Below are 26,383 nucleotides of genomic sequence, written 5' to 3' on the forward strand. Positions count from 1 at the left end.
AAAATACCAAAGAGGATTCACTGAGATTTCAATTTTATATCTGATCACAGGGGCAGTGGTCTGATTTGGTTATCAGCGCTAAGATATAACTAGTTACAGAACTACATTTGCAACTGGCAACATAATTAGTTTAAGATAATGAACTTTTCTTATCAATAAAGCAATAATTATAATTTAGATAGAAACTAGCTATACGAATAGTATATCACAAAACCTGGGAACCACCACTGTGGTCATTAACGACTGCCCATGTATGACCCATCATGCTGCAGGCCAAAGTACTTGTTGTTGGTAATCTCCGGCAAAGCTTCATAAGGCTGAGCACTGTAAACAGGAGGAAGAGCGACTGGCGCCCCTCCAGCTGAACCGTTTGTTCCATTCGTGGAAACAGCAGGCGACTCAGACACTGAGATATCAGCAGCCGCAACGCTGAATGTCTGTAACTCAGAAGTCTTGACCTTGGGGGCAACAACATGGTTAGGTTGTCCCACTCCTCGCAACACAGTGACCTGTGTCTTGTGGAAGGGGTCAAGATCCTCCTCATCAACTTCAAAACCGCCGAAGCCGAAGAACTTCCAGCGAAGATGGAGCTCGAGGTACTTCTCAACGTCATCGAATTTCGTGATGGGATGGTCTCTCACACAGTCGATCGTGTGATGAAGAAGTTGGATCGTCAGAGGGACTTGAGCGCATGACAGAACACCGGCGTCAGCTTGAGTCTTGCAGTTGGCGCATGAATCTCGAGTCTTGCGAGAGCCACCACCAAAGGTATAGACACTGCCGACAAAGTTCTGTGGCTCGAAATGAGTGACAGCCTCATCGGTTGGACCACCAAGGTAGAACTTGATAGTGTAAGATTGTCCACCCAAGGCATAACGATCATACTTCACGTTGATGATGTAATCCTTCCAGGAGTTGTCATCAATGTTGGGAACATCTGGAGTAAGTCCAGCAGGAATGTGAACATGTCGATTATCCTTGATATCCCGAAGCAAGTGCTCGGTGCAAGGATAAGTCTTGTGGATATATGCCTGAAGAAGCTTTTGGAACTTGGGCTCGTCAAGGTTTCCCTTGGCATCGAGGGCCTTCTGAGACAAGTCCATAAGATCATCATACTGGTAGTTGAAGACAGTCCAATCACGACACTTCCTCGCTGTCCAGACGTCGGTGACTGGGTCGCCGTTGTCCTTGTCGTGGAATGGGTAGAGATAATCATCCTCTGTATCATCGGGAACATTCTCTTCGCCTGGTCGGGTGGGTTCCTTTTGATCCCACCAGAGCTTGGGGTAGAGGCACTGCCAGATAGAGAGGAGACGATCGATTTGACTGAAAAATGTTAGAATAGCTATGAAGGTGATGTGGATTCAGCTTACGTGTGATGGAGCCAGAAGATGGGATCAAAGGCAGCGACAGGAACATCGCTCATGTGCCCAACGCCAGTGGCAAAGTCAGACCCGCCAACAATGTTCTATAGATGTTAGCAATGCGATGATAACTGACAAAAGGATGTACCTACATGAACATTGTTGTGGATGTACTCAAGTGACAAAAAGCCATTCATAGAATTGCCATATCCCTCATAGGTCCATTTAGTCGAGGCAAACTGTCCCCATGTGGTGTTGTACTTGGGTGAGAACATGCGGTTGACCGAGTCAGCAAGAGTACCAGGGTTCCATTTGAGATAGAAGTCCTTGTTGGTCTTCGCCTGTGCCTTTTGCCTGTCCGTAATGGGGTACCAGGTCATGTTGGAGAGATGGTTGTTAGCTACCCAGGCATTGTTGACGCCCTCAAGGCCGATGAACTTCTTTGCGCCTTTGTTGATAAAGATACCATATCTACTGGTTCCAGTTGCTTCACTCCACTGACAACGGGTTAGCGAGAGATATTAACTTGGAGTGACACGAGAACTTACAGGCATCCAAGCGACATCCTCTTTATCCCGTGGAGGCGCAGGGTTGTGCTTGACAGGGTCATCTTCAATGTTGTAATCTCTCTTACCCTTGGGCATATCTCCAAAAGCACGAGGGTTACCATCCTCATCCTTCTCAGGGTTCTCAAAACTCCAGAATGGATTGGCATAGAGTCCGCTGGGAGGGTAATACTTCTTTAACGGTTCGGGTGGAAAGATGCGAACCGGACCTTGAACCAAGACCTGGGGGTACGCAAAGTCTTCATTATAGCTCTGCTGTCGGGCCCAGTCCCAGTATGGCATGCGCCAGGTGTCTTTGGCTTCATTCCATAGAGCGAGTTCTGACTCGTCTTCGTCAAGTTTGTGTTCTTTTACCCAGTGGTTGATGACATCGTTCATGTTGTCCCAGACACATTGCTGTAAATGTCAGTCAACAGTTATGATGAGTTCTACTCACTCTTGGATACGTACCTCGAATAGCGCCATGTACGGGCGATGCCAAGTCGGAAAGTTTAGACCGTTATGGTTACAGTAACCACCATACGGCTGATCTCCCTTCTTGGGGTTCTTGGGATCTTGTTTTGGTGGTGGGGCATTATCCCAAGCGCCTTCGGGATATCCATGCTGTAACATGGTCAGCACACGTTGGATCATCAAACTCATGACAAAACTTACAATACCTGCAATTTGAAAATAGGAGAGCTTTTCGCTCACAGACTTCATCTTGAACTTTTCAAGCGCAAGAACGAAAAGAGTCCATTGCTTTCGGAGCAATGGGTCTGTGGAACTGGCCAGGACTGAGATCTCATAGCGTACTGGCAAGTTCTCAACATAGGGAATACCACCGTCAGGGTGACGAGTGACAGCATCCTTGGGTCTTGGGAGGCCCTTGATGCCGTATGTTCCGCTGTTGTCTGCCATGGTTCGTTGGAGTAGTGAAGAATGAGAGCCTTATAGACTTGACGATCGTGTGAGCTGTTCTCATGTTCTTATACGTCGACAGACCCCAATTTGAAGAGGGGAAACGATCGTTACCATAGTAGATGGATGTCAGTCTGTCTAAGTTCAGTCATCCCATGTTGGTCCAGAGCCAGACAATTGAAACTATTGATATGTGATGTCTATGGGAAATGTGAAAGATAGCAAATGGGAACTACAGTTATCCTCGTATGTCTCAGATCCACTGCACAGCTACGCCAAACAACGCTAACAGCAGTTCAGCTCCCTGCAAGCGTCGACTAGCGGCTAGCTGGAGAGGCCAAATGCGGTCAAAGATCCAATAGCTCTGCAAGTGTAGCAGAAAAACGGTGTTCTAGCCCGATTTGAGGCTGCAAAACGTTGTCCCGTGAGTGGTTCTGGATATCTCGTCCGGACTTGTTGGGGTGGAAATGTCAGAGACACACATAACGAGTGCCTTGGCATTGTAAGTTCTCCCAATGATTATGCTCAAAAGCGTTTCAACAAATGTGAAGCTGAACTGACCCCATTCCTGATGTTGGAATGTGTTTCCCCGCTTGAACTATTGAATGTGATAGTGGCTGTTTTCCCCATATGACTAAAGAAAGCGGCCCGAGCCCTGCTTCATGACCTGGAATGGAAAGCATATGATATCCAAGATAGAAACCGAGCCGAATATGTTACCCTATAGCATAGTAACCAACTCCCATCTGCGACTTGGGAGAGCTTGCCACAACGTAAGAAATATGACAGTACTCGCGTAAGATGCCCGTATTCGAACCCCATCCCTCTTCAGCACCGGCCAACAATATAATCTATATTGCCCTCTGAATTTCCTTGGTTTGGTCATCTGTCCACTAAAGACAGCCACGAGGTCGATCTCCTCAAGATCCCCACAGTCGTTGTCCTGATCTTGTTCTAGAATTCGGTGATATACATTCCCAATCTGAATAGAGAATGGATATTCAAAGCTTCTCATCTTGAGATCGCTCGGAACGTCAAACATAGACTCTGCTGTGGTACCTAAAAACGGATTGTATCTGACTGTTACAACCTCTGTGTAAAATACCAAAGCGCTGTGCCTGATTGACAGTGTCAAGTGAAGCTCTTGAGGCAGGTCTGCTTCTGTCACCTCGGTCGGCATGTCAGATTCCCCTGTCAAGAGATCTCGTAGCGACGATGGCCAGGTGAACTCATCACAGACTTCTAGTAGTTCCGCTGCTGAATCGAAAACATAGAATTTCGGACTGTGAGGCTCTGGTTCATCGCCAAAGAAGCTGATGAGTTTTCCACCGTCACTCCAACTCATCCACGACCAGCTCGGAAACGGTACTTTGACTATGCTTCCGTCTCGTTGTCTGATGGGATGCGTCCCTGTACGGATTCGTCGATCGTCTTCTGAAGGACGCTCCCACATCATGAAAGACCCAAAGGAGCCGTGAGGTAGACCCCACGAGAACTTGTGTCCATCCCATTTTCTGTCGAGAAAGTTTTGAGTTCCGAGATATGCACGACCAATGTCAGCCTCGTATGTCAGTCGCCGTGTTGAAAAGGTAGTGGCAATTTGCAAGTATTCCTGAGGGCTGAAGGTAGAGTCCAATCGTTTTCTAGCTAGATGAGGATATTCGTTGTTAGGGAAATGCTCCGTAGTATCCTCACTGAGTAACCCTTCGCGACAACTCCAGTAAGCCTGCTCTGCGGTAAAGAACAGGGATCTTCGGGAAACGAGGGCTTCTTGGAAGGTCCAGGCTCGTTTAGCCCATGGTGTGTTTGATATCCAGAGTGGTTCTTGAAAGGGTCCCTGGAAGCGAAATTGGCCAGTGTCAACCGAATCAATCAGCTCCACTCCTCGTATTTCCAGAGGATGTTGCTCAAGGGCTCTAGCTCCAGACCGAACGCCGGGAATACCACTGTAGGCATCTGAGCCTGTTGCAGCCACGATGGTAAGGATGCTTTCACGATAGATGGAGTCCATCTTGTCAATGACTTGGATCATATCTGACTCGTCATCCTGGATGATGCATAGACTGTCAATCCATATATAATCGATATGTAGTTTAGCACATATAGTGATTGCATCTCTGATAGTGCAGGGTAATGACAGTTTATCGAGACATCTAGGTTCTTGCAAGTCCTTCACATTTGCCTTGATGAGCCGCAGAAACGGCTTTAGACCCCAAACGTAACTCAGAGTAGCAAAAGGAGGCCTTCTGGAGGAATCAACTTGCACAATGCACATCCTCTCGACATCGATCAGGCGAAATTGTGGAATTTCGATAGGCACTTCATGGTGCTGGCATATCTCATGCTCTTGATCGCAAATCTTTACCCAGCTCGCGATTTTATCAAAATCAACCACAAGCGGTCGAATCCTTCCGATTGTTGGGCCCAACTTTGCTACTTTCTTATCCGAAGAGTCTTCGGATGAGTAATTCTCTCGTTGATCAAGTCGCCAGGTTCTGGGAGGTTGAAAGGTGACACTATCACTGCTATATCCGTCGGAAGAGAACTCAACAGGAACACGACCTCCAGTACCAGACCTTTGAAGAATAATCTCCAACAGCCTTGTTCCGATAACTACAGCGATAGCCACAATCTTTCTTGACGTAACGCCCTCGAAACCAAAGGCCCAGTTGCGGACTTCCTTGCTCTGATGGGAGAAGGACACTGTTGCAGTTTTCCAGTCACTGGTATCATCTGAAGTGGCGGCACCATTGTCGCGTAGAAATGCGGCATTATATCGCAGGCGGTACGCTATCAAGTCTGCTAGCTTTGAACAAAACTCGCATCCGACTGCTTGCTTGTTGAAGTCCTCTAGTCGAAATGATGATATCTGTTTCTCTTCGAGGCGCAAAGGCCAACAATCAGTGCCGGCCAACTCGAAATAAAAGGAATCGCACCAGTGTGAAGTCATTGTTGTAAAGATATCTTTATTGAGATACAATGACTCTATTCAAGATCACAAAGGTGAAATATTTGAGTCAAGTCAGCCTAGAGCGGGGACTTGTGGCAGAACGACTTCACTGCAGTGAGCTTTTCATATATGGAACAGGGGTCGGCCGATTGAGATAGGCTGACTCCTGTTTAGGGACATTCGGCGATCACCTCAATGGATATGGAATCATGCAAATATCCATACTCATTCGATACTGGAACTTACATCATATGGGTTATAATAATCTATACACTTTTTGCACACTTAGTTACGCAGTGTTTATCACATCACGCCTTTGAGCTCCATCAGAATATCATGTCACCAGCTGATTGAGGGAGACAACACTGCAAGCCAATATAAATTAAAATAAGATAGAGGTAATGAAATTGCATTGAATACTGGGTTCTCTACTTTGACTATCAGACCCCAGTCTTCAGTCCTAACGCAGATCCACGCCCAACTGATTCTTCAGCCATCATCTACGCCAAAGGTGGAGGTCGGCGGAAGGAAAACGTTCCCTCCGACAAGTCTACACAGACCTCAAATCCTGAGTAGACTGCAAGCGTAGTGATAGAGAAGATGCATACCACAGCAGGTGGAGTCAAAATTGGCTTGGAGGCAATGAACGTGGAAAGGAAAACTCCCCAGCCGATATTGGCGCCAAGAGATTCATTGACATTATCCGCAGGCTTCTGGAGAAAGGCATAGGACGATTGCATCTGTGATACAAGATACCGTATGGCGGACGTATCTGCAGTGACGACTGTGAAGTCGCTGCCGGCCAGGATGGCTTTCATTATCGAGTTATAATCTCCATCGTCAGCCGACAAGGTCAATCCCTGACTATACCACACATTTGCGTCGTCGCCGACCCACAAGATATGCGGGATTCCGCGGTAGTGGGCAACAGATGGACTGCTCTTATAAAGAACGCTCTGCCCCTCGATCATCTGGCTGAGGCCCATCTGAGGCAGCCAGGTAAAACCATTCATGGTGTTTGTGTGCCAAAGTCCGTCATTGGCAGAACCATTCCAGAAAAGAGTGAGCACTCTACCATCATCGGAAACGCACGCAGCGGGGCTGGTGTAGTCCAAGGCGGACCCTGCAAGAGGCAAGGTAACTGGGTTGACTCGAGCCCAACCCGAGCTACTGAACGTAGTCATCCAAGTACCGTCGCTGCCCGCGCCGTTGAAAAAGAGGAAAAGCTTGTCTTTGAAGGTTGCCAAAGCTGTGCTTGTTTGACGGCGGATGGACAGCCCTGAGGCAGTCACATCCATTGGACTTACAATATTTCCAGATGGGTCGCTCCAGGCAGTGTACCGTAAGGTACCGTTATCAGCAACATTGTTCCATACAACGTACAGAGCGTTCTTCAAGACGGTAACACTTGGACTGGTTCCTTTTGCAAAGGTCTCGGCAGGGGTACCCATGGCCTCGCTCATGGATTTTACCTGGGCCCATCTCTGCCCATCGGTTGACGATGTCCAAAAGGTTCCATTGTTTCCGGAGCCATTGAAGAAGGCGTAGAGAGTACCGCGCCAAACAACGGCAACAGGAGTGGTATACTCCGCCACCGACATGAAGGTGGCACCACCCTTGCGAAACGAGAAAGGTCCGGACCAGTGGTTCGTCTCTCTATCCAATACATTGTACCAGCCACCATTCTGGTCTGCGTTGTTGTAGAAGACATAGAGCTTCCTTCTGAAGACAACTGAGGACAGTCCAGAATAGTTGAACACGCCAGGCTTGGCGGAAAGGGTCTTTTGCTGGGCCATGAAAGACATTGCGTTGGTTCGTTACGAGTGATAAGGAGTTATAAAAAATGTTTGTGGTGATGGTGAGTGATGAGAAGTGATTGATGTTGGACTTATCCTGAGTGCGCAGAGATCAGGTCTTTATAGCTGTGAAGGGCGACTGTAAGTGAGAGTGTTAGTAGTTTCAACTTGTGGCTCTGTTGAATCGTACGAACTATAGTGTTCATGTCTCTGAATGACATCCTTTCGACTCTATGACTTTCCATCCAGCCAGCCACATTCGATAACCAACAGCAGTCCAGACCAGTTCATACGATAGCTCAACAAGCCGAAGGCAGCTATTGCGTTCTTTCTGGAAGCCTCTTAGCCATTGAGACATGCATCTAACCATCTTGGTCTAGACCGCTGTCGAGTGGATAGTTATCACTGCCGCCGTGATGGTGCTTCTATTAGTAATGGAGGTGGCAATACCTGTAGCTGAAAAGGGACAATGTGGAAGCGATTATTACTATGAACTCTTCTAAACCACAAGAAACCATGGCTGGTTCAGCCGCAATATTCTACATCAACGTCGATATCATTCCAGCAGATATGTCGGTGTGTTCTGAAGCATGGCGTGAAATGTAAAACAGGCTGCCTTAGCTGTCTCCCTGTATCACACGCCAGAAAGCCGCATGGGGCGAATTCTGTTTACAACGATATTTTCTTCCATAGAAGCCTTGTAGTTTTGGATGTAGAAGATAGATAGTCGGCAGCTGAAGTTTGGGATAGTGTGCCACCATGGTCTAGATCAGATACAGGGGTGGCCGAACGGCTACTGTATCATATCTCTGATATGTGACAAACGCAGAGGCTTGCACGACAACTATCACAATCAGAGACTTTCAATTTCAACTTGAGTAGGGATCTCAGGTGTTCTTTCACAGCTTTTGAACAGGGACCTACAAATTCTTAACACGCATCTTTTCATTGTAGGTCGGTCGTCATGTGCAACAACAGTAATGCTCACGCTTTTTTTATTTTAAGCGAGTTGTACCGTGAGTTATCACACGCATTGTAGGCGAATCTCATTAGTAGATGGGTCAGTGAGACTCTACTATCTAATCATTGGATATATTCAAGTGGCTTAGATGAATGAGACATTATGTTAAGCGAACGAAGTCTACTGGAAGCAAATGGTTCCCTCCCGTGACAGCTGAAACATATATGATAGTCCAGACAACAGACAGTTCCCGAAGTAGATTATTGCAGGGAGCTTAGAACTCTATTATACTATGATCGGCAGTTCTGCCGTCTAGTGGCTAGCTGAGTACCCTGGCGATGTATCACGACGGCCGCTCTGTGGCATTTTCCTCAATCCCTGTCTCGCTTTGGCCTGCTGGCTAAGACAACGTTATACATCAGTTCGGCCGCTGTTGAGCCCTCTGTCTTGATTGACTTGAATACCATCACTATAATAGGTATATGTCAGTAATGTCAGGGTTATATCTCTGTGAAGAATGAATGGGGCGCCACAAATACATGCCGTCGATGGAATTAGCCACTCACCGCTGCTTTCAATTAGAAGCAATGATGTATGAGATCTTGCAATCTGGACTCTGGTATAATTCACGTGGGACGGATCAAGGGACTAGACACCAACAATGCTACATTTTGAAAGACTACATAAATAGAATACATTAAGCAAGGAAAGACGGAACCAATGTGTCAAAGGCATCAGCAGTGACACACGGGTTGTAGGGAAACGTTTTAACCGTGCTCCTGAGTTTCTCTGCCCCATCCCGTTTGATCGCAGCTTCAGCATGCTTACCCATATCCGTTAGAATTTCAGACATCTTGAACATGGACCGTGCTACTCGAGGGTTTGGGTCAAAGCTGCGCTCCAATATAACGAGAGCCCGTTCTAAGCAATCCCTAAACATTGGTTAGTTAAGGGAATGTGTTCAAGTCATTCATTCCTGTCACTTACAGTGCCTTTTCCAGATTGCCCTCCCTGTGGTAGAAGGTTGCCACTTTGTGTAGTCCTAGTCCAGTTTTGAACTCGTTGGGTGTTTCCATCTGAGATATTCTCAAAGACTCCTCAGCTGCGTCCTTGGCGTCTTTGAACCTCCCTTGTGATTCTCTTACTTGAGCTAGATAGTATAGTCCCCTGTGCCATTAGTAAGTGTATGAATCTGGACATGGGTGACATACTGTCCATATTTGAGCGAACTCCTTCCAGTGGTCTGATCGTGAATCGCGAGACCTTTCTCGATATAGCTCGAGGCAAGATCGAGTTTCTTCATCCTCCAATAACAAAGACCCAGATCCAAATAGGCCATTGCGGTCGGGGAGCCGTCGTGCTCCGAATTCGCCTGGCAGTATTCATGGATCTCTACTGCTCGTAAGTGCAGTCTTAAAGACTCTTCAAGATCTCCCGCTTCCATGTATACAATGCCGATAGAGTATAGGGTGTTTCCAAGGAGCGGGTCATTGGGCTGGAGCATTTGCTCTCGGATCGTCAGTACCTTTTTGCAAAGCTCTAGAGCCTCATCTATGCGATTGCACTCAAACCGCACACCGGCCAAGTTGAATAATACAGTGGCAAGTGTGAGAGAAGCCTGTTCGTGATCCGGACATACAGCCTGGGCAATCAATATTAATGGTTCTGCCTCTGAGAACAGACCACGTTCCACTAAATACCTGTGTGTTGTTAACATCGCCTATATTGCCAATGTATCTGGGGCCATGGATGCAAAGTATGTCAGAAATTCGTTCAGGAGACTTACCAGGTACAAGAGCTCAAAAGGTCTGCAAGCTGGACATTCTTCCGACTGTCTTTGAACAGCTCATTGTATCTTTGGCAAAGGAATTGGACATGCGGAACGTAGGCATTGCATTGAACCCAGTTCTCCCACATCGGCTTACCAGCAATTTCCCTGGGAAACTTCTGATACAGAAGAGACAGAGTATGGTCAAACATCGAGATGCGCTCCTCACTCGACATCCCTGTCAAAGTAACTCGTTGTACGAATCTGTGAATAGTGATATGCTCATCCGTTTGCGTAACCAAGCCGCCCTCAGACAGGCTCGCTATTGCTTCGTATAGTCTAAAATCACGAATGAGAAAGGTAATGGTATCATTCCAAGGTGTACTCACTCGTATGCACTTGTTACCTTGGTCGATGCTTGACCTACGTTTGGATCAGACAGAAGGATGTCGGTAGGGATTCTGTCTGGATCTAGGAAACATAATGATTGTAACAAGAATTTGTTACTCCCCTCCACCTCGCTCACCGAGAATGCAGTGGCAATGCTGTGAGGGTAAACTCTCTTCCCATACTTGGACCGATAAATCTCATAGGCATAGTCGTGGTAGATCTTGAGAAAGCGCTCAATAGTTAAACAGCGACTGCTTATGTAACTGCCGATGTGATTCAAGGCCAGTGGTACACCTTCCCACTCGTCCATCACGGTGTCCATCTGTTTGCTGTGCTGTTTGATCTTGTGTTTCCCACTGATATTGTAGAATAGTTCTTTGCAGCATGTAGGACTCAATGGGGCAAGTTGAAGTGTTTCTGTAGACCAACACTCAGCGGTGGTATGGCTTCTGGTGGTTATTATAACATGCCCGTTGCCTCCCGATGGCCAAAACTCGTTCAGCTGCGATGGGTCGTCAAGATTATCGAAAATGATGAGCCATTTCACGTCTAAACTGCGTCAGTCGGTCGATCATAAACAAGCAGAAGCATTCCTACCGGTGCTTCGTAACCAAGTCAATAATATCTGGACATTCTTGAGTGGCTCATTTTCCACTGAATTACCGGACAGTTGCATCATGGTCGTGTATCCCGATAGCGCGTCGATGATCTTAGCTTTGTTGTCTGATGTAACCCAGAGATACGAATCGTACTTGTCTTTATACCTTTTGCAGTATTGCGCCGCCAGCTCAGTCTTGCCTATACCCGGTAGACCATGGATGCTGACTACAGAAGGACTTTCGGTAGAAGATTCCAGTTTGTGGCGGAGTGTGCTGAGTTCGTCCTCACGGCCAAGAAAATGCTCATTGACGCTGATCGGTATCTGGTCGCTTGAAAGTCGAATGGGTCGTGTTACTGATTGTGAAGTTGATGCGGCATTGGAGTTCAACCCTTTGAGACGCTCGGCCCATACCTTCAGTCTTTGTATGGTCTTGCAGTGCCCTTCTTCAAACTCGACAAACTTCGGTTGCTTCTTTTCGGGTGCTTTTAATTCTATTATTCACAGCTTCAATCAAAGAAATATAGAGAGATATTTACCTTGTGGGTATTTCTGAAGAATCAACGCCAACTGTAATAGTCCAATCGCTAGTTCTGCAAATAGCCGACGAACGCAACAGTCAATGAAGTTTGGTTGGCATCCCGTGATAGGTGAAGATGGCAATGCCGTAGAGATAGTTAGGTCTTCGAGCATGAAGATTACCTTCTCATGCGTTGTCCGTCTCTCATATGCCTGCTATTGAATAATTAACACTCAAGGAACAACCGAAGGAGCTCCGTTTCTTACAGCCAAAATCAGAGCTGTGCTACCCCATATCATGGGCTCATACTCCTGAGTCTTGTCCGAAACATCAGACAGTGTCTCACTGACTACGTGTAAGAAACTTTCCAGAGTCTCTATAATACCGTCAATTCGAGTGGTAAAGGCTATCCTCCCATGTTGGTTGTTGATAGATTTCAGGTGTTCATAAACAGCCTTGGATGTGTTGATTGACCATATGGAGCGAGCTGTGTCCGGTGTGTTTTTGAGCAGGCCTTCGAAGTCTTTCTTCACGTTTTCCATTTGTATAACTGTTTATTAGGTAGTCCTTGAAATAAATTGTGAAAAGAGGGAAGTCTGGTTGGTTGCAGCTTTCTAGGTTGCTCAATCTTGTGGGATTCTTGCTTTCGTTAACACACGCGACAGCGCCAACCTACGCAACGTACAACTAATGGCAAGTATTTTCAGGAGTATCTTCAGCCTCGATTAGCCCACCCATGTTGTTCAGCTGGGGGCTGATGGTGGGCAGCCATTTGTTTCGGAATCGCCACGTATTGGCAATACTGCATAATGAACGCACCAATGGAGGTGGCGCATCAGACCTTGGTTGGATCGACAGAGCGCTCTTTCAAACCCCGTGTAGCGGGTAGGCCTCGCGCTTCCTCTTCACTTCAGAGTAGGTATTTGAAAGTCCCAAATGATACACCTAGTGCCTGAGTGAACTGTAAGATCGTGCTATTTAAAGAGTGAGATATAGCGCATCAGACAAGTCAATCCATATACTTTAATTCTTGAATACAGTATATCAGTGGAAGCAAAGCGTCACACAATGACAACAGCACAAAGTATACAATTGCAAAATCTGATGAGAGATCAGTCATGTCAATTCGGTGAGCTTCCTATCTACGTCCCCATCATCGTGTCATATCCTGTAAGCTTACTATGTATGCCGTGAGCAAGACCCTTTTATTCAGATCTGCGAGGCGCACCTTCAAGATCTTAGCATCGCAATGGGAGGCGACACGGTTGCATACTGCAAACATCCACTGGACACTAAATTTCTTGCCTACCATATCATTGCTTCCCTCAGGGAGTCTCAGACGCTGTGGGATGATATTATGCCGCAGCCTCGGCCAGTGTCGATATCCTGTTGGTACATGCACGCTGCCATATCGCTCTGCAGATTTACCTCAGACCATGAAAAATTGACGCTAATGTCGGCTACGGATTTCTTGCAACAAAATGGCATCATCATCGCTGAGGAGGGGCGTACGCTTCACCTAGCCCAGTACTTTGTGTTTTGGATGATCGGTACAATGAGCTCCCTATACAATGTAGCAACACCTGACAAAAGTCAGAGTTGCTGGTGGGAGAAATTCACGATTGTTACAAAATGTCGCATCACCAGCCACTTATTTTGGTGCTTCCTGACATCTGATGTTAACCGCCCAAGGGCTCAGGGAATTGAGTGGTCGGTCTCACGGTTTCTTGCAGGTTTTGGCGAGATACTTCCCACAATAGACCGCGATGGTCGGACAAAAGTGGATGAGTTCTTCCGATTGGATCCTGGTCGACTAAATATGCAGTTACTGGAAAGTAGTCTTGGGTTCAAGGTAGTGTGGACTGACATTTTGGGGTCACACTTGGATGTTGATATCAACACATCTACCCTGTTCCTTTTCAGGCAAGCTACATTGTGCATCCGAGAGGCGGCGGATAATGTTGATGAAACGACAGTACTGCGGAGGTGAGTTGAGTCACAAATACCCAGGCGTATCACTGCCCACCCACTGACGCCTATTCATTCGAGCAGTTGCCTTGATGATGAGATTATGGACCGGGATGAATTGAGAACGTTGATGAGAGAAATTTTGCTTTCGCTTTATATTCTCTTCGGACAAACTGCAGGCTCGCGAGGACATTTCAGAGAAGATGAGGCATTTAAGGATATATCGCGAAAGTGGCGAGATGGCATGCTGAAGAAGGTGTGTTGCGAGCCTTGGTTGTTTGAGGATTTCGACCAACAACCCAAGCGAATTTACAATCTCCAAGCCGATTTCCCGATCCTGGGTGCAAAGCTACGATTCCTGGCACAAGAGGTTCAGTCACAAGAACCAAAGAGCCTTCGACAACTATGGAAAGATAAGCGCAACACCCTGCAGTGGTGGACCTTTTGGGCGGTGATTATCTTTGGAGGGGTTGCAACTCTTCTGTCATTGATCCAAACGATTCTGGCTGGGTTGCAATTGAGAGACAACGGATCAAAGGACACGGGGACAAGTAGGCAGCCAAGCAACACATTGAATGGCCGGTGAGCAGCTAGCCCAATGAGACAGTATCCATGGTTTCACAACATACAGGATTTCAGTCATGAGGATCATTTGCGGCCGCAGACAGGCCTTGCTTCAAGGGCAGCTGCTGTCCAACGAAGCTGGAACAAGGCTTGCTGGCAACATGTACAGTACAGCCTGACAAAGTACATTGGTACATGATACATCTGGCGCCACATCGCAAGGTTAAAAAGCAGTCCTAGAAGTTGGACCCGCTATCCACTTCACCCACTTCATTTCATTGCTGTCTGGCGACAAGGCTTATTGCCATTCGTTTACTTACACAGCGTCAGTAACCTACAGCAGCGTAAGTAAGCTCATGATTCTCACGAATTGTCGCACTAATAACATTCATTGAAGCTTTGTGCACTGATATTGTCACCAGGATGGGCAAAGATGAGGTCATGAATACTGAGTCAGAGGCGCCTATGAGCCGTGCGGGCTCAGCTACCAAGGAGCAACCATGGCGAAAATTGTCTTCTTGTCTAGAGGAGACCCTTGCCAAACATGGTTCATTCCAGTTGGAGAAACCAGACGGAAAGATCCCAAGCTGGTGGAACGACCTGGAACGAGGGCGCCTTCCTGCGAACCACAAGGAACTATTGTCTGAATTGGTTCAAGAGAAATTTGACGGCAAGCCATGGTACAAAAGGGAGGAAGGCAGTCGTTGTGATAGTTGTGGACGCGACCCCTGCATCTGCATGGTTTTTGAAGGTGGTTGAGTGTTGGAACTTCAGACTGTGCTATATATTGAGTTTATTGCTTTTTTCCTTTATCTGGTACAATTGAACCTCAATGCCGTTTGTGAATTCTTCAGAAAGTTGTGAATACGTAGGAGTTTTGTTTATGTTTGTTGTACTGGGTTGATGGTGTTTCAATTCAGCCCAACGTTTCTCGTGGCACGGGCGGGTGGTAGTCCACTGTATTCATTCAATCAATCATATAGAAGCGAACCAATGGAAACAAAACGCAGCATACTTGATTTGTAGCAAAACCATACGAATGGGATCATATGTTAAGGGAGTTTGGTCAAGGTTGTTGATGCTACATCACATTGAGGTATAATAAGACCTTGCTGCTGCACAGTCTCAATCGTCTACACTACAGTGCCTCGTCTCTTAACCTATCTTGCCACTTTTTCACAACCACAGCCGATGATGGAAACTAAGCAGAGTAAGTTGAACTAGTCAACCTCTGGTATGATGAATGCGGTTATGGCTGTTTCTATGACAAGCACACGCCCATACCACTTATAATGCTGAAACTAAACAGGTCTCGCTTCTTTCATGAACCCGACATCCACAAATCATGACGCAAGCAATGTGAATAAGGAGGCTGAAGCCAGTTGGCAGAGCCGGCCAAAAACGACTGGGACTGTGAGATTTCTATCACCACATCCAAAATATGAAAATGAGAAGCCTTTCATCTTGAGTCTTCCTTTGCCTAAGGACCAGCCGAAATCAAACGCCATTTACGAAACGCATGACATCAAGATTGCTGACGCAAGAGGTGATGAGCGCTCATTCTCACTCGACCAACAAGGCTTCGAGTTTGTCGAGATTCCGTCGCGCCCAACTGCGGTGTCGAGCAAGGAGGCAATCGAAGGTGACTACTTACCTCAGATGGAGCGGTTTCTGAAGGAACATCTGAAAGCAAACCGAGTGATTGCGTTTGATCATGTGGTAAATCTTTTCCATCATCATTATCCTGGATGTATAAATAGGCTAATGCGCCAGCGCAGCTCCGCCAAGTCAAACCACTTGGTGTGCCACACCTCAGGGAGGATAAGAGGCCGCCAGCCAGAAATGCACATACTGGTAAGTGCTCCAACGCCGTGTTATCTCTTTTCTCGTTCCCTGTGTCTCAGATTGTGACTCATTTTGTTGTAGATCAAACCCCGGAGGCTGCAATGAGTCGCCTGCAACTGTACTTTCAGAACGAGGCCAGCGGCCTCGTCCAAGACCGAGTCCGCTTTCTCAAGTAAGTAGCTTTCGGATACAACAATCAATTCTTTACTTGACAGTTTGTTTAGTATTTGGCGCCCTTTGGTTGAACCTCTAGAGGACGCTCCACTTGGTGTTCTTGATGCCCGAACACTATCTACCCAAGACTTGATCGCTCAGGATATGGTTTATTCCCACTACTTGGGTGAGAATTACCAGGTCAGATTCAATCCAAGCCAACGATGGTACTACTGGAGTCGAATGATGAGGAGCGAGTGCATCCTGATCAAGAACTTTGACTCTCGAATGGATGGCGTTGCACGAAGTACATCACTTTCTTAATCACGTCAATATTTCAAGTTCTAACATTGAGTAGTTTGTGCACACGCAGCGTTCACAGACGCGAATAGTCCACCAAGCGCAATTGCACGGGAGAGTATCGAAGCCAGGTTTATTGTTCTTGGCTAATATCAAGCTAATGAAATACATGACGTGAGGAAAAAGTCGTGTCTTGCTTTGAGATCATCAAGAAGTCGCAAAGGCCTGGCGGCCAGTCAAAACAGATTCTGGGAGCTCATTTTCAGTATTGTAACTGTGAATGAGGCTGATCAATGCAACATCAAGCCCTGAGATATTTTAGTTAGCAATCACTCTCTTTAAGGAAAATTGTAAATATTTACCCTTTGGCCCAATAACAGACATGGACACAGGAAATATTTCCGCATTTCCTGTGATGTGAGATTCGTAGGAACACTGGCCAACTGTTATGCTATTTAGTATGTAGTCCATTAACGTGAAGTCGAAGGTTTCATTCTTACCTGGGACAATGATGTTGGGGGCACCTGAGAGAGATGCATGCAAATTCGAATCCCAGCCGACATAATTGCGCTTTTCGGGGCTGCTGAAAGGCGATTAGTTCATGCGGCTAGCGGAGATGTGAATATTATGAACTTACGGATAATACTCGTCTCTGTAGTCCAACTTGTATCGCGGAGCAACGATGATGGTCTTCTGATCGTTGAGTAAGTTCTCGAAGAACCAATTGTTGTGTAAGATGATCTCGTCCAGCGCTTGTTGCACTTCATCCGGAGACAGTGATTTACCCCGGTCCCTGTTAGAGTAGGTTAACAATAGCTAACATGTTACTGTTTGCAGCAACAGCAATAGACAAATACATGGAGGTCGCGGTGTAAACATACCAAAGCATCTGAAGAACCTTGCATATATAAGGATTCTCGTTGAATTTGTTCTTGTATCCGTCGCGGAAGTCTGCCAAGTCCGTCCAGAATCCATGGTATGTCAGGTTAATAAATGTCTGTAAATAATGATGGTTAGTTACGATTATTCGTTTGCAGGGACTGCTTCAGCTAACACTTTTGAATGTCTCAACGAAGCTTTTGGATAGGGAAGCTGGCTTGGTCGTATCCCAGATGTCTTCGAGAGAAACATCGCACCTCTCAGCTCCAAGCCAGGAAGCCAGTCCTGTCACCCATTTGTCTGCAACGGCTTGGACGTTTTCGTTTTCCGCGTGATATTCTTTGGGGAACAAGATTCGTGTTGGGTTCAAGCGCTAAAAAATGCGTCAGCCGAGATCCTCTCCCCTCGAGCTCTGGGCATACTTTGATGTCTGGATGGGCCCCAAGCCAATGTCGACCGAATTTCAACATTATTCGACTACTTCTGGCAAGAAAACCAGGTGTATGGAATTTTCTGAAAGCATGTTAGATGGGATATCTGCTTGTCGCAATCATAAGCTCACCCGCATGGGAGCAACATGTCTGGCGTGTCTTTGCCATCATGGGAGGGCCGGAAGCCATAGATACCGTGAGCCACGGCCGGATCGCGAATGCTCCCACCAGCTGGATTAAGAGTTAAAATTCGGAAGAACACTTGGAGAGACCAGCATCAGGATACACTTACAATCAGTGCCTAGCGTGACATCCAACCATGGATAGGCCGCTAGACCGGCGGCAGAGCCAGTGCTGCTTCCGGTCGACGCTAGATAGCCATCACCACGAGCATTGAAGGCATAGAAATAATCACACCAATCTCCGATTACCTCTTGACTACCGCCAAACTCAACAGTCTTTGTCTTGCCAACGATTATGCCGCCGAGGTCGACGACTTTCTTGACTCCCGTAGTCGAGAATGTTGAAGCTGCATGAAGTCTGCGATAAGCCCTGTTCCCACAGCCAGTGTGGACACCCTTCAAGTGAAATAGATCTTTTATTCCTACCCGCAAGCCAGCGAGCGGCTTCTCGCTGGAGGGCAGAACTTTCATGCGAGATGGAACGGCGATGCAAATCGACGATGAACCAAAAGCCGAGGCATTCAAGTTCTCGTAGCTATTTTGATGGTAAGCCTAATTGAGCAAAAGGTCCCTGTAACCTACGTTTCAACATCTGTCTGGGAAGGCGTGGTACTAAGGACAAAAGCATCGTAGTCGTCTGGATACAGTCTCCATGCTGAGTAAATACCACTGCTGGAAAAGAAGTAAGGCCCGGGAGATACTTGATCAGAAGAAGACAAGAGGAATGCGTTTGAACAACCCCAAGAGTTTAGTAAACCCTGGACGGAGTCACTGATTGACGTGTCATGAGTCAAAATCAGGACGTTCTTCAGGAAACCATCACAGAACACGTCATCTTGCTGCGAGTATGACAGGCGGGCTGCTTCGAGGTCGGATTCCATGGAATTGGAATTGGTCTTGAAGAGATTGAAACATGTCAGCGGTGCGAAATGAGCCGAGTCTGTGAGACTAAAACGATACTGTGATTCAAGTCAGTAAACTAGATATGGAAGTAACCAAATACATTTGGCGAATTCGGTTTCCTGTACATCAAATGGGCTCCGGATTGCAAACGCCTTTTCTCCGACCTGAATAACCGTGGTCGTGTGCAGATGCTCTAGATTGGAACCTCGATCCATCTTGTGATTTATTGCAGTGTCTGGCTTGCTCGTTGATATGAGGCAAGACAAGAGCTGCATGGGCGATGATAACAAGCTCGGCTCTGGAACAGCAGAAGGCGCCGAAATTGGGATTCTTCGAAGCGCCATGCTGAAAGGGCTGTGTACGAGGATGACCTTGGAGGAAATGAGGGGAGGGTGGTTAGCAACTTATGTAGCTATAAGCCCCGCGGTACCTGTGCCACTGCGAAGTATGCTGTATGTGGCTTACGATACGGTGTGCCTGCATCGCATACCAGGCGTTTAGTCGGTATAGGTACAAATGTGGTTTGTACATTACTGCCAGAACCCTGTTTAGCGGGGTCAGTAAACGGATACCAGCAGCTACCCTAAGCATATCAGGCTCTGCACTATATTTAAAATCTCACTTACTGTTAAGCTCGTATCTCTGAAAAGATCGAATGAGTACTACATTCATTTAAAATCTCACATCAATACCCATTTCTGAAAACGATCCTGAATTGTACTGCTTCTTGTTATGCGTAATGACTGCAGATTATGACATGTCCATACCAATATCCTGGAATGCCTTCAACTCTCTCTCAACGACATCCCACAAACCAGCAACGCGATACGAGCAAAACCAGGTATTCTCACTCATATCCTTGCCAACAATAATGAAACCCTCAGGGAATTTGAACGGAACCTGGCAATGACCTATGTATGAGGCATACAGCGGTGTATCTCGCGGCTTCACAGTCGCCGCCGAGAAATCCGCCGAAAACAACTCAGCTTGGGTCCAGTTCGAATACGAAATCTGATATGTGTTCCCATTTCCGAAGAACACAGGTAACGGCGCCACTGAGTCCAGAACCATGGCCTGATACGCCTCCACTTGCTCCCTTGTTCTTTGCTCGTTTACTGCAATGCGCATTTGAAGCGCTGTTTCTCCGGTGGACTGCCTATTGAGGTCCTTTGAGGAAAGTAACAAATTCGTAAAACCGAAGCAGTTCGAGATAAATGGCTTGTCTGGTAGAAGAAGATCCTTTTCGAGAGACTTTCGGAGAGACATTCCGACCTGAATCGTCACAGGTCGATCGGAGTCAGGTGGAAGATGGGAAATAGCGATTTTTGACCACCAGGCAACGAGAACATCATTCTCTGTAACAAATGGGTCTTTGACACCAGCAGCGGCAAGCTCTTTGAGGGCAGTAGAACGAAGCTTATTCATAAACCATCCTGGTATACAGACCATTCTTGTCTCCTTCTTTGCGCGCGCGAGGCTGTATCCGTTCCACGCAGCATAAGTAAGCAGCGAGGCAGTTGTCATTCGTTGGTCCGCAAGTTTATGCGCTTCTTTGGGATGTTTACCCAATTCTGCCAATGGATCATAGTCAAAACCTTGTTGTTCAGGTATTTCCAAACCTTTCATGGCACGAACCCAGCCATCGATCAAGCCTTTCATTCCGAGAGCATCACATGCGATGTGAAGCCAGTGTAGTGTGACAAGTGTTGCATCTTTGAAAGACACAACGTGAAGACCGAGAAGTGGCTGGTCTGTGTAAAGATAGTCATCGATAGAGGTGGGGCATCCAGGACCGCAGGCGAGATCTACTGTTTCGTCTGGATCACCGACGATTGCTGGACGAGACGATGGTTTTGGAAGTCTCGAAGCAATAGGGTGTTCGTCTTTCGTGACATCCATGAGGTTGGCGTGGGTGTAACCTATTGCTGGTCGTTCTTTAGTGAACTGCACTGGGATATGGTATTCGAGATAGCCATCGTCCTAATTTTTGTGAGTAACTGAAGACTTCGGTCTGATACTATATGATCGGTACCTTTTTCCTCAATCGTCCTCCCAGTTTACGCCATGTCCTTTGCGAAACTAAAGTTTCAAGACTAGAACGCAATTTCTCTGGATCAAGGACGTCGTCAAACACTTTGAGATTATACAACGCGATCCTTCGGTACAAAGGACTCTCATCCCAGACATGCAAGGGGATAACCTGATCAGTCTCTACATGAGCAGGGGCGACAGGGTTGCTAAAGAAGTTCATAATCAAAGACTTGATGGACGACTGTATGAACTATTGTGTATCAAAGGTCGAGGTTGAGGTATATACAATGGAAACGGTTCGGAAACAAATTCTCGCAAGTGACCCGCTTCGACGGGGCGTTGTAACTCTAAGTGATATGATTCAAACGGTCCTGAACTTCTGCACCGAACCCCTGCCAAGGTTGTAACGACGTGAACTTTATAAGCGAAGCGACTGCACGGAAACAATGATAGTCAGTCGGATATCCCCGTTTTGTTGGTTGAGTTCCGGGGAACGGGGAAAGGTGCCCCCATGCTACCGATATTGAACATTACGAGTCAGGGGCTGATACTTCAGGTCTTTCTGACGGGAGCGGCGACTGCTGAACTATGTCTCATATCTGTCCCTGGAAATCTACGATTAATCGGATACTTTTCGTACTTAAAGTGTCTCTTGTGTGACTGTTAACCTTGTTCTATCGCAAAGATTTAGTATCATGAGAAGTCACTAGCTTCAAGTCCCACTTCTTACACTCCCATAATCCCCCTGTCAACAGTGTGAACAGGCTTATGAAGGATGCTCGTTCATATCTCCAGTTCGGATGTCACTCCACGGCTCATGAATCCTAGACTATGACCCGATTCTAACCCACTTACCCCTTTCAGAACTTTGTGCATATAATTTACCCAATCCTGTAGACACAGAAAGTCAGATGTAGGAACTTTTTTTATTTCTCGAAATGGTGAAATCTTTGGCTGGCCTTACGGGCGAGAACATCGCCAAAATCGCTTACGCACAACATTCTATCTCGCCGTCGGGGATGGGTGCGGTGTGCGAGGTGCTGATTTATGTCTTTCTTGCTATTTGTACGATCGTTGTTGGGCTTAGAGTCTATGTTCGGATGTTCAGAGTGCAGAACGATGTCAAATGGCGACTGAACGATTACTTGGCAGTGGCTGGATTTGTAAGTCTTTCCTTTTACTTGCACTACACAACAAGGCAAGCTGATGCTAATTGTTGTAGCTCCCATATATTCCAGCAGCAGTCCTCGGAGCTTTATCAGTCCACTATGGCGTCGGCGCTTCAGACGCGTATCTCAACCACTACGAAATGCGAAACTTCATCACGGTTCGCGGCATGGAATATCTGATCTTCTACGAGCTCATCTACTACGCCTCCTCGACGATAACGAAATTCGCCATCGCAGTCACGATCCTCTACATTTGTGTGGAGAGGCGATATAAATACATAATGTACGGGATCATGTGTATCATGACCGTCACGGCTGTAATTTGCGTGGTCTGGTTCTTTGTGAACTGCGTTCCATTTCAAACCTACTGGAATCCTGGCGCGGGCAAATGCAAATCTGCAAATGGATTCTTGTACCTCAGCTACATTGGTACATCTGCGCAGGTGGCTAGCGATTGGGCCTGTGCAATGACACCTTTCTTCATCGTCTATTCGTTACAGATGCCGACGCGGAGTAAGCTCGCAGTCGTGGGAATCCTGGGGCTTGGCTTGCTTGCTAGTATTGCTGCCCTTATGCGCATGATCTCGTACAAGTACATCGAAATACGAAAATACCCTCATGATCACATGGGTAAGTTGACGAAAGATTTGGAAGTCTCAGTACTAACTTGTTCCATAGAGGCCCAAGGTCGACTACTTTTCTGGTCACTACTAGAATCCAGCCTCGCTATTATTGCTTGTTCATTGCCGTCGCTCAAGGTGTTTGGTACCTGCTTAGCCAAGACGATGACTCGCTCCAAAGGGACATCCAGACCAGTATGTACTGCCAGCACTGACTTCATTCGAGTCACACTAATTCTTGACAGAAATTGGAATATGTTGACCAGACTCCAATGCACTCACTTAGCCCTCACGGACATGCAAGGACTACGGTATCAATAAAGGGTAATTGGGATAGACTTCATGACGATGACTCAAGCGGACGACATATCATGGTGGAGAGTCAAATTCACATTGACACTAGTTCTCGGCGAGGGTCGTCTACAGCGCACAGTATTGTCTAACATGGGAATCTGATAAATGATTGAAGGTTAATGTACCATAATGTACCATAATGACAAATAGATCTCAAATAACCACGTATATAATGGTAGGAGTTAATAGTTTTGTTTGAAGGACAAGTATGTTATTTACTAGAGCTAATAGCACCAGATCGTTACTGATACATGCTCTTCCGATACACATACGTACAATGAATACATCTCCTCACTCCAAGCGCTACGGGCCCGACCATCACTAACCGAGACTCAACGTGATTGAACCTAGCTAGCTGATTCCTTAGCAAGTTCCCACCTTTTTAGGCTCGCAAGCACCGTTCTTCTTGTCACAACCATTGTAGCCCTGGCACTGAACCTTGGGGAAACAGTTGTTGGAGTACGTAGCCTATATCTGTTAGCCATAATCATCCCTTATAATCGAAAGTGCACATACCTTATCACCATAGTTGACGTTGATACCCATGAGCTCACCACCATTGACAGCAGTAGTTCCCTCCATGTGCACAGACCGTCTGCAGTTTCCACTGCAGTTACCACAAGATCGGTACACCTTGCCGTAGTCGTTGGCGTAGAAGTTGATAATGTTGACGTGACCGCAACCATTGTGCTGGATGATCTTGTCGGCGGCTTTGTAGGCACCACCTCCGATGATGTTGGCTGTGCCGCCGCCCTTGATGGAGATGGCGTCTTCGCAAACGTCTTCAAACCACACGAATTCAAGAGTGCATGAACCCTTGCAGTATACACCTTCTTTTTGATTGGCGCCAATGATGACGTTGCGTAGCTTGGCACCTTCTTCGAGGACGAAAACAGTGTCCTTCTCACCTGGACACTTCATCAGTATGTGTTCAAAGTGAGAAACAGTTTCAAGGAGTATTTACCGCCTTCAGACTGGCCGGTACATTTCACACCACGGTCGTACTTGACCCAGCCAGCGTCAAATGTCTGACCTCTGGCGATGTACTGAGGAGCGCTGAGGGTCTTGGTACCAGTGTGCTTAGGGAGACCACCGGTGTAGCCCTTGCAGGCAAGTGCCGCGGGCACGGCAGCGAGCATAGTAGCGAAGGTTGAGAAATGCATGATGGGGAGGATTGAGATAGACAATTTGAAGTCTGAAGTGAGTCTGAAACTTGAAAGTGGATTCTGGCAGGAAATAATACGGCCTTTTATGATCTTCATCAACCACCCTTTGATAGCTTCCACAACTCTTGGCACAGTCCGTAGAATGGCATCCCTGCCACGCCAAGGCTATACTCTCCAATGGACATCAAACGCATATCTGGGGCTACTATACATATGGCACGGTTTGAGAAATCCCTCCAGTAGCATGTGCGTTTTATGTAGCATCATCTACCAAGTGTGTCAATCAAAGTCCATAATTGGTGGAAACAAATGTGGATTTGCTTGAAGCTTGTCTTTATGCTTGAATACACTCCGATGCTCCGAATACTAGATTTGGCAGGTGAGTTGTGACTAGGAAGAGCATTTGATGGAGATAGGTGCGCTTGACTGCCGACATGATGCTGGGGAACCCTGTAGAGTCACGTCTGGTACTTTATCATGCAGTCACTTTACCCTGGATCCGGAACTCAGATGCATCTTTGCAACATGCGATAGCTGGAAACAGCATATTTAATCTTGGTATAGAATTTTAGACAGTCTAGAGAGCTGAAAACTTCCTCGCGTTTATAAAACGAAACCTATCAGGTTCTTTTCCGGCCATACAGAAATATCCCTAGTTGTCATGTCGGATAAGTATCTTGACTCGGAGTGGTTTGCCGGAATTATGAATTGGCATCTCGTGATAAGGCATGAATCGACTTTCGGTAGAGGCCTTGGCAGTCTTGGCAACAGGCTTTTTGAGATATGGTATCTTTGCAATCAGCAGTTAGAGCTTTCAAGCGGTGTAGTTGTCTCATTATGAAATACGAAGGGAATGTGGTGGTATCAAGCGCATGTGATCTGTTAACAAGACTTCATCTACATACATGATATCCGCCTATCATAAGCCCCATTATCATTCCCAAGTAGACAAGACCTCATCGTCAAGCAGCCATAGTCTTCTGCACAGCAGGCCTGGTGCTAATCCGCTCCCACCAAGCACTCACAGCCGGCCTCTCAGTAATAACATTGTCAAACCCGCAGACAAGCAATCTCTGAACCAAAGGCACATAGTAAATATCCACGAGTGTAAACTCATTCCCAGCCATATACTCTCTCTCCGACAAGAACTTCTCTGCCACGTCGAAAAACGCCTCAACGGCCTTTACCGCATCCGTGACAACTTGTTCGTTTGGAGGTAAGCCGATGAATTTCTTGGCAAACTTTTCAAAAGCAATGCGACCGGCAGGTTCTGCAAAGTATTGCATTTCTACCGACTGTGCTTGTTCAAAGAGTGCTGTGGCCTCCATGTCGGACTCGGAAGGGAGCAGAGGAAAGCTATATTTCTTGGATAGATATTTGCAGATGGCGCGGCTTTCGTAGAGGGTGAAGCCATTGGAGAATTCAATTGCTGGGACTTTACCCCATGGGTGGCGGGCGAAATGGTCTTTTGACTAGAAAATGTCTTGTTAGATGTGAACACAATAAAGAGAGCACGAAACTCTATGGAGTCACAGGTAAGCTACCCACCTTCTGTTGTCCCTTTGAGAGGTCAAGGAGGACAAGTTCAAAGTCTGTGAAACCGCCTTCGGCAAGTGTCAGACGGACTCGATCAGTGTTTGTCGAACCACGGGCGCCGTAGAGAGTAAAAGCAGACATTTTGGAAGTGTTGAAGAGTCTTGTAAAAGATCTAGGGTGATACATGAAAGAAGAGAGTGATGATTGATGTTAACATAGAGCGATGAACGATGCTTTATACAAATCTCACATTCAAACTCGACAAGGGTATATTTATCTACCAGTTCTCGCTTACGTATATCAAGAGGCTTGCTTTCTATTTCTAATGATTCATTTGAAATCCTAAACAAATAGTTCTCATCCTTCTCATGGTTCACTCACAGACCACAAACCGCAATTGGCCTGCTCGCTCTTTCAACCCAATCGAGTTAGCAGTACATCAAGCCGAAGATCCGCGAGTCAGCGCTAA

The 26,383-nt window shown here is 46.7% G+C and overlaps 9 protein-coding genes across 9 annotated transcripts; 2 read left to right on the forward strand and 7 right to left on the reverse strand.

The window, feature by feature from the left end:
• Positions 1-236: 236 nt before the first annotated feature.
• On the reverse strand, positions 237-2,830 carry FPSE_04043 (uncharacterized protein; the record flags this gene model as incomplete). Its single annotated transcript, XM_009257161.1, has 6 exons — positions 237-1,326; positions 1,374-1,468; positions 1,517-1,861; positions 1,913-2,326; positions 2,381-2,533; positions 2,585-2,830. 6 exons carry the CDS (start codon positions 2,828-2,830, stop codon positions 237-239), a joined length of 2,343 nt encoding a protein of 780 aa, XP_009255436.1.
• Positions 2,831-3,551: 721 nt separating this feature from the next.
• Positions 3,552-5,780, reverse strand: FPSE_04042 (uncharacterized protein; the record flags this gene model as incomplete). Its single annotated transcript, XM_009257160.1, has 1 exon — positions 3,552-5,780. One exon carries the CDS (start codon positions 5,778-5,780, stop codon positions 3,552-3,554), a length of 2,229 nt encoding a protein of 742 aa, XP_009255435.1.
• A 500-nt stretch (positions 5,781-6,280) lies between these two features.
• On the reverse strand, positions 6,281-7,585 carry FPSE_04041 (uncharacterized protein; the record flags this gene model as incomplete). The annotated part of the gene is made up of 1 exon (XM_009257159.1): positions 6,281-7,585. One exon carries the CDS (start codon positions 7,583-7,585, stop codon positions 6,281-6,283), a length of 1,305 nt encoding a protein of 434 aa, XP_009255434.1.
• Positions 7,586-9,234: 1,649 nt separating this feature from the next.
• FPSE_04040 (uncharacterized protein) lies at positions 9,235-12,355 on the reverse strand (the record flags this gene model as incomplete). Its single annotated transcript, XM_009257158.1, has 8 exons — positions 9,235-9,469; positions 9,525-9,704; positions 9,749-10,237; positions 10,324-10,644; positions 10,695-11,244; positions 11,293-11,778; positions 11,833-12,028; positions 12,080-12,355. The coding sequence occupies 8 exons, from the start codon at positions 12,353-12,355 to the stop codon at positions 9,235-9,237; spliced, it is 2,733 nt and encodes a 910-aa protein (XP_009255433.1).
• Positions 12,356-13,062: 707 nt separating this feature from the next.
• On the forward strand, positions 13,063-16,667 carry FPSE_04039 (uncharacterized protein; the record flags this gene model as incomplete). Its single annotated transcript, XM_009257157.1, has 9 exons — positions 13,063-13,799; positions 13,866-14,363; positions 14,676-14,689; positions 14,743-15,096; positions 15,469-15,555; positions 15,655-16,064; positions 16,106-16,199; positions 16,272-16,362; positions 16,415-16,667. The coding sequence occupies 9 exons, from the start codon at positions 13,063-13,065 to the stop codon at positions 16,665-16,667; spliced, it is 2,538 nt and encodes an 845-aa protein (XP_009255432.1).
• Positions 16,668-16,850: 183 nt separating this feature from the next.
• Positions 16,851-21,289, reverse strand: FPSE_04038 (uncharacterized protein; the record flags this gene model as incomplete). Its single annotated transcript, XM_009257156.1, has 12 exons — positions 16,851-16,951; positions 17,006-17,086; positions 17,144-17,226; positions 17,281-17,436; positions 17,501-17,640; positions 17,698-17,895; positions 17,945-18,035; positions 18,085-18,184; positions 18,246-18,670; positions 18,718-19,075; positions 19,806-21,018; positions 21,071-21,289. 12 exons carry the CDS (start codon positions 21,287-21,289, stop codon positions 16,851-16,853), a joined length of 3,165 nt encoding a protein of 1,054 aa, XP_009255431.1.
• A 718-nt stretch (positions 21,290-22,007) lies between these two features.
• Positions 22,008-23,301, forward strand: FPSE_04037 (uncharacterized protein; the record flags this gene model as incomplete). The annotated part of the gene is made up of 4 exons (XM_009257155.1): positions 22,008-22,232; positions 22,292-22,868; positions 22,917-23,053; positions 23,104-23,301. The coding sequence occupies 4 exons, from the start codon at positions 22,008-22,010 to the stop codon at positions 23,299-23,301; spliced, it is 1,137 nt and encodes a 378-aa protein (XP_009255430.1).
• Positions 23,302-23,575: 274 nt separating this feature from the next.
• On the reverse strand, positions 23,576-24,375 carry FPSE_04036 (uncharacterized protein; the record flags this gene model as incomplete). The annotated part of the gene is made up of 3 exons (XM_009257154.1): positions 23,576-23,680; positions 23,729-24,120; positions 24,177-24,375. The coding sequence occupies 3 exons, from the start codon at positions 24,373-24,375 to the stop codon at positions 23,576-23,578; spliced, it is 696 nt and encodes a 231-aa protein (XP_009255429.1).
• Positions 24,376-25,340: 965 nt separating this feature from the next.
• On the reverse strand, positions 25,341-26,055 carry FPSE_04035 (uncharacterized protein; the record flags this gene model as incomplete). The annotated part of the gene is made up of 2 exons (XM_009257153.1): positions 25,341-25,850; positions 25,927-26,055. 2 exons carry the CDS (start codon positions 26,053-26,055, stop codon positions 25,341-25,343), a joined length of 639 nt encoding a protein of 212 aa, XP_009255428.1.
• Positions 26,056-26,383: the final 328 nt, after the last annotated feature.

The sequence above is a fragment of the Fusarium pseudograminearum genome, chromosome 3 (genome assembly GCF_000303195.2).
Source record: "Fusarium pseudograminearum CS3096 chromosome 3, whole genome shotgun sequence".
NCBI classification, from domain to species: Eukaryota; Fungi; Ascomycota; class Sordariomycetes; order Hypocreales; family Nectriaceae; genus Fusarium; species Fusarium pseudograminearum.